An 11,321-nucleotide genomic window follows, 5' to 3' on the forward strand; every position below is an offset into this window, starting at 1 on the left:
ATTGTAACGGGCTTCGCCCGAAATTTAGAATAGATAAAAACTTATTATTTATTTGAAATCCCCATTTTTTTGCATCAAAAATTTCATTTTTGTTTTACATGTTTCGGTTGTACTGTTAACTAAGAGTTGCCTACGTATCTGCTTTGCAACAGAATCAAACCGAGTCCGTAGTTCTCACATAAAATATTTTATGCAGTGTTGATAAAAAAACTCACAACTTATTCTAAAACATTTGCAATTAAAAAATTATTTCATAACATTCGAGAACGAGGCCGTCAAGGATAGTATTTATTCAGCCGGTCCAAATTCGTAGGATTTGTGAAGTCATTCCCTTCCAAATCTGTTAATCGAACAACACCTCCTGACAAAATCTTCTTTACCAAATAAGGGTCTGCCCAATTTGGTTTGAACTTACCCCTCAGATCAATAGGTAACAAAGCTCTAACCGACTTGAGAACCAGATCACCCTCACTAATTCCCTTCGGTTTCACCTTTTTGTTGAAAGCTCTCTCTATCCATTTCTTGTAGAGTTGGATATGATACAATGCGTTCAAACTCCGCTCATCGAGAATAAAGAGTGATTCATATCTTGCTTGAACCCAATCTGCTTCAGGAACCTGGCTTTCGAGTAGGATCCTTAGGGATGGTATTTTTAATTCAACAGGTTGGACCGCTTTCATTCCATATACCAAGTAATACGGGGTTGCTCCCGTGGCTATTCTAATAGAAGTTCTATACCCCCATAATGCAAAGGGTATCTTCTATGGCCACTCCCTATAGTTGTCAGACATCTTCCTTAAAATGACTGTAATTGTTTTATTAGCAGCCTCTACCGCACCATTCTTCCGTGGTCGGTATGGTGATGGCTTATGATGTTTGATTTTATACTTTTCAACTATAATTGTAGCCTCAGCTTGAAAACGGGTTCCATGATCGCTGATGAACTCATGTGGTAACTCGTACTGACAAATGATGTCATTCATTCTGAATGAACTGTACTACTTGCTTCACTTTTAGCACTTTGTAAGAATTAGCCTCTACCCACTTCTTGAAATAGTCGATTGCAACAAGGATAAAACAGTGCCCTCCAGTTCCTGATTGGTTTACTTTTCTAATGATGTCGATTCCCAGGTTGAAAATGGACAGGGTGACGTCATGGTGTATAGCATAAAAGGATCCACATGCTGCGCATTTGCCAATATCTGAGAATTGTGACAGTGCCTGACATACTTGCAACAATCTATTTCTATCGTTGTCTAATAATAACCAAGCCTTATGATCTTACGGACTAATATATGAGCATTCATTTGTGGCCCAGATTTGACGTCATGGACTTCCTCCATAACCTTTTTAGCTGTCGGTTTATCGATGCATCATAACAAAACACCTTGAGCCGTCTTCTTGTATAATTGCCCATCATTGGTCTTAATAAATTGGGCAGATAACATTCGCAGAGCGCGCTTCCTACCCGTGTCAAGGTCGGGAGGATACTCTCCCGTTTCCTTGAATTTCAAAATGGCTGTGTACCAGGGTTCGGTTTCACCTACCTCAGCATCATCGATTACATTCACATAGGCAGGTGACAATCTTCGCTCGACACATATTTATACTGTCTATGTGGTCGGGAATGTTGATCAGGGCAGCTAGCTTGGACAACGCATCTGCAAACTGATTTTCCTCTCTCGGGAGGTGAATATATCGAATATCCTCGAAGTATTTTTCCAATTCTTCGATTCTAGTTTGATATATAGCCAAACTTTGGCTCTTAATTTTCCGTGACCCACCCACTTGATTGATCACTAGGGACGAGTCTCCATGTACTAACAACTTCTTCACACCCAAGTCAAGAGCACTACATAAACCAAGCAAACATGCTTCATATTCAGCGCCGTTGTTCGTGCCATTAAAATCCAATTTGATGTACACGGGTATGTGTTCACCTGTTGGCGAGGTAAGGAGAATGCCCACTCCATATCCCATATAGTTCGAAGCTTCATCGAAATAAAAATCCCATGCGTCATTCTCGACGTGAACCACGTCTTCGTCGGGAAATGACCAAGTGTCAACGACTTCTGTTTCTTTGATTGGATTGTCGGCAAGGAAATTGGCAACCGCCCTTCCCTTGATCACTTTCAAAGGTGCATATTTGAGATCGAACTCTGATAACATGAGGGTCCATCTCGATATTCTTCCATTTAGCACTGGTTTTTCAAACAAGTACTTGATCGGATCCATTTTGGATTAGACACTCACACTGTAGCTAAGCATGTAAAGTTTTAATTTCTTCGTTGCCCAGACTAGGGCCAAACACGTCTTTTCAAGAGGTGTATACTTTACTTTATAGTCTAAGAACTTTTTACTGATGTAGTAAATAGCTCTTTTTTCTTTGTCAACTTTTTGTGCTAACACAGCCCCCATTGCTGTATCCGTAACAGTTAGATATAGTGATAACGGCAGCCCGGCTACTGGTGGGCTTAAAACTGGTGGAGAAGACAACCCTTCCTTTATTTTATTGAACGCGGCTTGAAACTGGTCATCCCACATAACGTGTTCTCTGATCTTCAGTTTCTTAAAGATAGGCTCACAAATCATCGTCAACTTCGCGATGAAACGACTTATGTATTGAACTCTTCCCAGGAAACCTCAAAGTTCTTTCTCGGTCTCGGGATGGGGCATTTCCATAATGACTTTTATCTTTGATGGGTCTACTTCGATGACACGGTGGCTAACGATACCAACAGTTTGCCAGAGGTGACCCCGAAAGCACATTTCTGCAGATTCAGTCTCATGTTGTATTTTCGCAATCTTTGAAAAAAAATTCGTAGCACCCCAAGATGGCCACTACGTTCCTTTGAGTTGACTATCATCTCATCGACATAAACTTCAACTTATTTGTGCATCATATCATGTAGCAATGTCATTGCTATTCACTGGTACGTCGCCCCGACATTTATCAAACCGAAAGGTATTACTGTGTAACAATAGGTTCCTCATTGTGACGTAAATGTTGTCTTATTAATGTCTTCCTCGGCCATCTTAATCTCATTGTAACTAGTATATCTATCTATGAAAGATAGTAATGCATGATTTGCGGTATTGTTAACTAAGATATCGATGTGAGGTAATGGAAAGTTGTCCTTCGGACTAGCTTTGTTCAGATCCCGAAAGTCCACGCACAACCTTATCATCTTTTTTCGGTACTGGCGCTATGTTGGTGACCCAATCCGAATACTCTGACATCTTGATGAACCTGGCTTTGAGCTGTTTATCGATTTCTTCCTTAACCTTTAAAGACCACTCCGAACGCAATCTGCGTAGCTTCTGCTTTACTGGTTTGAACCCTTGTTTGATTGGGATCTTGTGCTCTGGAATTTCCCTATCAATTCCCGGCATGTCTTTGTAAGACCATGCGAAAACATCTTTGACCTCAAACAGCAGGTCAATGAACTCTTGTCTCTCTACGGGATCTAAGGTAGTTCCTATCTTAAGCTCATGTGGTTCTAGGGTGGTTCCCACATTGATAGTTTCGGTATCTTTGATCACCGAGCTTCTTTGGTCATATTATTCTAGCCCTCTAACCAATTGTGGAGGTGGTTTTACCTCCTCTTCCTCTTCTTCAACTTGTTCACCTTCGGCCTCATTCTCAATGTCACTACTAAAACAATTATTTTCAAAAATTGAATTGCAATGTAAATAAAACAAGTCGTAAGCAAACTGGTTCATCTTATTATTAATTTGAAACTGTGCGAAATGCGCTAACATTTGAGCCAACTGATCAGAGGTCAATGGCGAGACAACAGAGGTACCCGAGACAGGCCCCGAGATACCAGAATTAGAAAGGGGTGCATTGAAAGGAAAGACTTGGGAGGGGGTGGCTTCGACACCTGACTCCTTAGACTCAAACGTAGGACTCTTATCAGACTCGGACTCAAACTCGGAATCGTCATCTAGTTTGAACATTTCTCCTTCTAAGGGCAGTAGAACTTCTGGTCTGTGATGCAGTAGTAATTTATATCCACCCTTTTTTCTTCCTCTAGGTATGACATCCTTCTTGCTGATCTAAACCACCACTGATGCGAAGCCTTGGTTACCTTGCTCACCTCTATGGTATCCCTACCACAATGTGGTAATATGTATCCTACCATTAGGTCTTCTGAGGACCCAACCTTGTAAGCGGGCGAGTTCTCATTCGTGCCATTGAGGATTACGTATTTGGGGGGATACTTAATGAATTCTAGGTAGTTCGAAGCCAACTTGTTCCTGTTTTCTTCCCTCTCTTGCTGCAGTTTCAAAAACCAGGGTTGGGAGTATCTTTCCCTCATTACTCTGTTCATCTCTTCATCGATTCTTATTGCTGAATTTCGGATTCCTAAGAAGTTCACGGAAGTTGTGAGCTTTCTATTGGCGTCTTCAATTGTTCGGCGGTGGCGCTTAAGATAACTCGAGCTCGGTTTTCCAGTAGTGACATCTGTCTTAGTCTTTTGGAGCTGCTTAATGAGGGAAGCCTCTAAGGTCGACCCTTCACTAAGTGCCTCGACTAAATTAGGTACTTTTGAGGGTCCCTTATCTGGAACATCCTTGGCAATAAAAGTGTGGGTCACCTTCTCAACTCGATAGGGGCGCCCAGATCGAGTCAAATGATTGGACTTAAGGATATCCTTTCTTAGTTTCAAGATTTCATCTTGGGTTCGTGGGACAATCGCTCCTTTAGTAAGGTAGATATCATCTTCATTATAATCCCAAATTCCATGGATTTCCTTCCAACTCCGGAGAATGTATGGTGTGCAGTCGATACCGAAATCCCCAAATCGAACTTCGTTCTTCGGGCTTGGAAGGTACTTTGAACAATCAATGAACTCCTTCCCTACAAAGAAACCCTTTAAGCGACGAACGGGCCGGATCAAATGGGTCATATCAATATTGTCTTCGATTAATACGGCATTCACGTGATCACCAAATGGGTTGGTCACGTTGTTGGGTTTGACCGTTGGGATTGCGAGTGTTCCACTCTCGATCATATCTTGTATTTCATGTTTGAGACTGATGTGACTCATAATTACGCACATTTAGTCCCCTAATTGAGCCCATTTTGCATACTATTATAACATTCCATGGCCATTTTATCCGTCAATTCCTTCCTATTTTGCTTTCCTAGTACATTTTATATGTTTTGTAGGAAAGAAGATAATGAGGCGGAATTCTTGTCTCCCGTGCATATTTAGAAGCTTTTTGACGATATTGGATGGACTAGTATGAAGAGGAGGCAAGAATAATGACCAAGGATGTAGGAATAAAGAGTATATAGAAGGATCATAAGCTTAAAGGCAAGGATGACGAGAAGGAAGCCATTGCAAGAAGAAATTGCTCGGAACCCAAACCAAGAGCTGCTCCTTTGGCTCTGAAAGTATGCTAGATGTAACAGCGTCGAAAAATAAAGTGGTCTAGGCTTTTGAATCATTCCAATAGGAGTCCGGATGAGGAAATGACGTCCGTTTTACAATCCGAGCTCAAATAGACAAGCTGTCCGCCAATCCGCGCGTCCCGAGACCCAAGACGAGCATCTCCTGCAAGACGAGCGTCTCCCTTCCAAGACGCTCGGATTGTTTGGCAGACAAGAATGAAGAAGAACACTGTCTCAGATCCGAGCGTCCCGTGCTCGATCCGAGCGTCTCCAAGACCCATGATGCGAGCGTCTTCTCCCAGAGACGCACGGATCCCTTGGCAGAACCGACTGTGCTTCAAGACGATCCGAGCATATTGTGGCAGGACTAGCAACGTGATATGCGCATCTCCTTCGAGAGGAGCATTTTCCTGCTCAACACTTAGCAATGCTATTTACTAATCTACCCTTGCTTAACCTAATGATGTACTACTATATATACTCCATTTGTAATAATCAAACCAAGCCTTCTTAGAGGGGATTAAACCAAGTTTCCATAGATTAGATTAAGTTCTCTTAGATTAGATTAATCCTTCATTAGGAGTAGATTAGAATAGATTAATTTTTAATCTTTCCACAAATCACACATTAATCTTTCCTTAATTATTGTTCAAAGTTTATTGGGTAATTGAAGATCATTTGGGTTTATTGGGAGATTGACAACCTTTCATCAATCATCAAGTACTTCTATTATTCTTTGCATTATTATTTTGGAATCTCCATAGGTATAATTCTCTTATCCTTGTTTTAATTATTGTTAATCTTTCTTACTTATTCATCATGTTTTGCCTTGTTAATATGATTGACAACCTTGTTAGCATGTTAAACTTGATAATAAGTGAGTAGTTTCTTTAGCTAGGATTAATGGGCAATTAAGGGAACCAAACATGGGGAATGATTCATGCTCAATCTAATATGTTTTCATAGTTAATTTGCTTGCATGTTGTGATTTCAACTTATGCACATGTTATGTTTGATGAAATGCTAAGCCTATGAATCCTTGCATTTTTACCCATCACTTATCTTTTCAATGAGACTTGTAAGACATAAACCAACTTGAGTCTCATTAGACCATGCATATAGTTGAATAGGAAGGACTAAGTCGACTTGTAGGTGTTGTAAAATCTAATCGATTCGGCTCCGGGACCCAAACCTTCTTAGGGATTATAAGATATACACTAACTCGGTCCCATCACAACAATAAGTGCTTGCATATAATTGAGAACATGTTTGTATGATCAATTCCGATGAATCCCTTATGATGCCATGACATCCTAGTATCCTTTATTGTTTGTTTACATCTCTTATTTTATTGCTTGTTCTACTTTATTGCTTGCATTTGTTAGACTTACCAACTACAAAGCCAAATCAATTGTGACACTAGCATAAATTGAGATAGATAGGCTTAGAACCCAAAGCACACCGTCCCATGGATCGACCTCGACTTAACCACTAACTAGTTGTTTGTTGAGAATTATAAATGTGTTTGATTGGGAGACACGACGATAACCTCTCCATCAGAGACAGAAACAGTTTTCCGTGTCATGTACTTTGCCTTGATGGTATGCGCAGTATGCGTCAGGCTTGTACCATTTATTTCGTTTTTCCAACGGTGGTTCAATTTTCCCTAGGCCATGAGTCTTTCTAAGGCGTATGGGTAGGTACACCCTATGTCAGTAAATGTTCTTCGACTAGAGCGTTGAGGCCTTTTGGAAGTTCCTCCCGTAAGGCTAATAACTTGAATATGGTTGGCACTAGCATGTGCCTTTGATTTAGAGGAAGATGCCCCAGTATACCCCTTCGGTTTCTCCATCTCAGCAGTTCGGAGGTCATCCTCGATTTTCCTCCCACACCTTGTCAATTATTTGAAAGTGCTAAAGTTTTGATACTTCAATACATCACAGTAGATGGGTCGGAGATTCTTCACAAATTTATCTACCATTTCTGTTTCTTCGGGTTTTCTGGCTATCTTCACGGTCTCTGCGCACCATCAGGCCAAGAAATCAGCGAACCCTTCCTTTTCATTTTGAGTCATAACTTCCAGAGTCCTCATAGTGGTTTGGATCTCTGCATTATCAGCATAATGTTTGTAAAACGCTACAGTGATATCCTCAAACGTAGGGTAGTTCTTCAGTTCAAAGTTATAAAACTAGGCCCTTGGGTGTTCCCCCAAAGACTGAGCAAAGATGGCAGAGAGCATACTTGAAGGTACACCTTTCAGGGCAAGGTGTTCTTTGTAGGATCGAATGTGTTGGAGAGAGTCCTCCGTTCCTTTAAATTTTGGGATGTCAGTGAGCATAAAGCTCTTAGGGATGCCATCTTGGACTTGAGCATAGGTCCTAGAGTTCTCAAAATGGATGCTCTCCCCCTGAGAGAGATTTAGTTGATCTTAAATAAGCTTGAATGGTTTTTCTAATTCAGTCATTTCTGGTGGGGTAGTAGCATTGTTTTCCCCATCTAACACAGATACAGATATTATATTTCTAGATAGCGTTGGTACAAAATAACAGTTATTAAGATACAACTCTAACCCCGAAGCTAAACTAAGTACATAAGTTCCTACAGAGACGGCAGCTACCTTAGACCCGTTTCCCATTCGGAGATCGACATCACCCTTGTTTAGCTTTCTTATGCTTTTTAGGCCCTGCAAATGATTACACAAATGAGAACCACAACCTGTATCTAATACCCAAGTTGTATTTGAAGCATAATTTATGTCTATCATAAAAGATTCGGTTGAAAAATTACATGTCGGCTTCACAATGCCACCTTTTATGTCATCCAGGTACTTTGTACAATTACGTCTCCAATGTCCCTTGTTATTACAATAATTACAAGTATCTTTAAGAGGATTACCCTTTATCGGTTTAGGCTTGGTAGAGCAATTCGCAATTGCTTTACCTTTACCCTCCACCTGAACGGGCTTCTTACCAGCGTTCCTCTTAAACTGCTTCTTCCCCTTCACGTTAATTGCAAGCACATCTTTCCTTGTACTCCCACTCAATCCCATGTCCTTCTCTACTTTCAAAAGCAGAGAATGGAGCTCATGTAAACTCTTTCTCATGTTTGTCATATTATAATTTACCCTAAATTGGGTAAATCCTTTGACGTGAGAGAGAGAGAGAGAGAGTGGAGCACTTGGTCCACCACTAGTTCGTCGGGGATTTTACATCCCAACCCCTCTAAAGTTTCCACGTACTTAATCATTTTAAGTACGTGTGAACTTACAGGTTGACCATCTTTGAGGTTAGCCTCAAAGAAATGAACTGCGGTGTCATATTGAATTATTCTCGGGGCTTGAGAAAACATAGTCGAAAGCCTCGAGAATACTTCATGTGCATCACGAAACATGACACATTGCCTTTGTAAAGCAGGATCCATTAAAAAAAAATCAAAACATTTTTAATTGCAGCGGATTCCTTTTGATAATTTGAAAAACCCTCCCTTACATCGGCAGTGGCCCTAGTACTAGGCGAAGGGGGAGGGGGATCGACAAGGTAGCGTAATTTGCCATCACTTGCGGCAGCTAATCGAAGTTGTTCCTTCCAATCTTTAAAATTACTACTGTCGGCTTTTAGTACATATTTTTCCGTAAATGAACGTAGCCATGAATATCTAGCTATGGTGACGGTTTCACTAGTAGAAGTCATCGTGATTACTACAAAGGAAATAAAGGAAAGATTAACATTTATTGTCTAAAAATCTTTTAACTTGTGAAACTATTTTAACAAGTTTCCATTTATATAATGATCTCCCACTGAATTATATAAATGATTCCAAGATGCAATTTTATATAAACACGGGCACGGTGGACCGATTCAACCCACATTAATATAAATTTGGTGAGTCAACATTTTGACTGATTCTACTACTAGAACTCTTGGTTGACGTATTTTCTTAAAATCTATTGTAGATACCTCATTTCTGCACCTCTCGCAAACCACCCGGTGATGATTGGGCCGCATGTTTGATACGCGGAACGATTTGCGATAATTCGTAAGATTATCGTTAAGTGATTGCTCAAATATTAATGTCTACCTCTTAGTTGTCATCTACGTGCCGATACGGTCGTTTTGACAGTAATTAGAGTACATTCGGAGTCCGGGCCTAAAACCGTCTCCATTTTCTGATAACCGTTAAATCCCGAGTCAGAATGTTCTGGAATGTTCCGGATATTTCTATTACATAAATTTTATCTTTTAGTAAACAATTTCCCGTAATATTCACATAAGATATTAAGGAAAACCGAATTATTTCCGTCCTACCATAACTCAAACACGGAGATCTTTCTTCCGCAGGAGGAAACCACTTGGGAACAGACGCAGCAGGTGCTGCGCCTCTTCCAAGAGACGCAGTGGCTGTTGCGCCTCTTCCCAGGCCCTTTTCTGCATGTTTCTTGTATCTTTTTCATATCTTTCCGAGATTCACTTCCAAAGAGTCTCCGAAACCCTAATTCCTTCACGTGATTAGTATAAATAGGAGCCTTCGCTCCTCATATTTCTCACGCGAGTGTCCGCCCTTCTCTTCTCCCTTTGCATTCTAGACTTTGTTCTTACTTTTTGGCGTCTACGTGCTTGAACTTTCGACCACGTAAGCTCGGATCCTTCTGAGTACCAGCCTCCCCGTTTGCATGACCGACCAATTTGACCAACTCCACATCAATCAACTTAATTAACTTAATCGTTTTCCTCTTACGAGGGCACTTTCTTTGCATTCGCGTCGAGCATCACTAATCGATATCTTAGTCCTTCTCGTTACGTCAACATGTAAGTCTGAGGGTGTATAATCCTTATTTATTTATTGTATTTATTTATTGTATCATCAATTGTAAGGTTTATGTCGAAAGTACCATTAAAACCGATTTCTAAAACCATGCTTTAAAAACCTCTTTTTACGGGTTTCCAGTAGATAACCGTCGAGAAAGGACGCAGCAACTGCTGCGCCTCTTCGAAGGAGCGCAGTCCCTGCCGCGCCTCTTCGTGAGGCTGCCGCAGTTCCTGCTTCCTTTCTTCTTCGTTCGTCCTCTGTTATTCGTCAAATCCTTTTGTTTGTTTTGTTTGTTTGTCAATTCTTCACCATGATAGTATATAATTCACATGTATATTGTAATCATCATCGTTAACATGTTTTATCCATAATAAATCCGACTTAAATCCCAAATAATCCAATATTTGCGGGTTTTCGTCATTAAATTCAATTCCGGGTTGTAGAGATTCAATTCATCAATATTGGGTTTCTGGAATTCGTCTTTGATATAGCTTTCATCCGTCTTTTGTTGTATTCGTCGCATATTCGTCGTTAATCCATCGTATCTAACTTAGTTAATTGATTTAATTTGTTTGACTCATTAATATTTTTCACTTCTATCATTAATCCATCTTATGTTAATTCGTTCAATTCCGTCTCATTCATGTTTTACTGTTTTCATGACCCCTTCATATGTTAAATAACATGTTAATCACTTCCATCCGAGTAAATAATATCAATTGATCATTAAAATCACCAATTAACATTAACGGCTTGCAATTACGGCTTCACAGCCAGAACTGAGCCAAGGAACAGACGCAGTGTCTGCTGCGCCTATTCCAAAGGACGCAGCTCTGCTGCGCCTAGTCCTGGCTGAGTTCTGTCCCTGAACTCCGTCTTCTGCCTGACTTAATTTATTTAGTTTACGTATTAATCAACAATTAACCGTAATATCACGCTAATTCCTGTTCATTAATTTGCTCTTTTATTCTTTTTCTCAAATTATCCGTTTTAAAGGTATTTTCGACATAAATCGCCCATTCCATTGTAATTATTGTAATTTTCATCATTGTAATTTATAATTATTGTATTTCTTTTATTGCTTGTATGTTTTCACATGTAATTGAACTTAAAT

The 11,321-nt window shown here is 40.1% G+C and overlaps 2 protein-coding genes across 2 annotated transcripts; both read right to left on the reverse strand.

Moving 5' to 3' along the window:
- Nucleotides 1-275: 275 nt before the first annotated feature.
- LOC141617762 (uncharacterized) lies at nt 276-680 on the reverse strand. Its single transcript, XM_074434917.1, has one exon. The coding sequence runs from the start codon at nt 678-680 to the stop codon at nt 276-278; it is 405 nt and encodes a 134-aa protein (XP_074291018.1).
- A 295-nt stretch (nt 681-975) lies between these two features.
- On the reverse strand, nt 976-2,592 carry LOC141617763 (uncharacterized). The gene is made up of 3 exons (XM_074434918.1): nt 2,254-2,592; nt 1,611-2,121; nt 976-1,202 (listed from the first exon to the last, which is right to left on the reverse strand). Exons 1-3 carry the CDS (start codon nt 2,590-2,592, stop codon nt 976-978), a joined length of 1,077 nt encoding a protein of 358 aa, XP_074291019.1.
- Between the last annotated feature and the right edge of the window lie 8,729 nt (nt 2,593-11,321).

The sequence above is a fragment of the Silene latifolia genome, chromosome X (genome assembly GCF_048544455.1).
Source record: "Silene latifolia isolate original U9 population chromosome X, ASM4854445v1, whole genome shotgun sequence".
In the NCBI taxonomy this organism is placed as follows: domain Eukaryota; kingdom Viridiplantae; phylum Streptophyta; class Magnoliopsida; order Caryophyllales; family Caryophyllaceae; genus Silene; species Silene latifolia.

What these genes read in the sequence shown, in the direction of transcription:
- LOC141617762 (XM_074434917.1), bottom strand. Translation starts at nt 680, where the DNA reads ATGAAAGCGGTCCAACCTGTTGAATTAAAAATACCATCCCTAAGGATC.
- LOC141617763 (XM_074434918.1), bottom strand. Translation starts at nt 2,592, where the DNA reads ATGATTTGTGAGCCTATCTTTAAGAAACTGAAGATCAGAGAACACGTT. An exon ending in TTTACATGCTTAGCTACAGT is followed by an intron (nt 2,122 to 2,253) that starts GTGAGTGTCTAA and finishes AAAGTGATCAAG; the next exon opens with GGAAGGGCGGTTGCCAATTT. An exon ending in CATTCCCGACCACATAGACA is followed by an intron (nt 1,203 to 1,610) that starts GTATAAATATGT and finishes CACAATTCTCAG; the next exon opens with ATATTGGCAAATGCGCAGCA.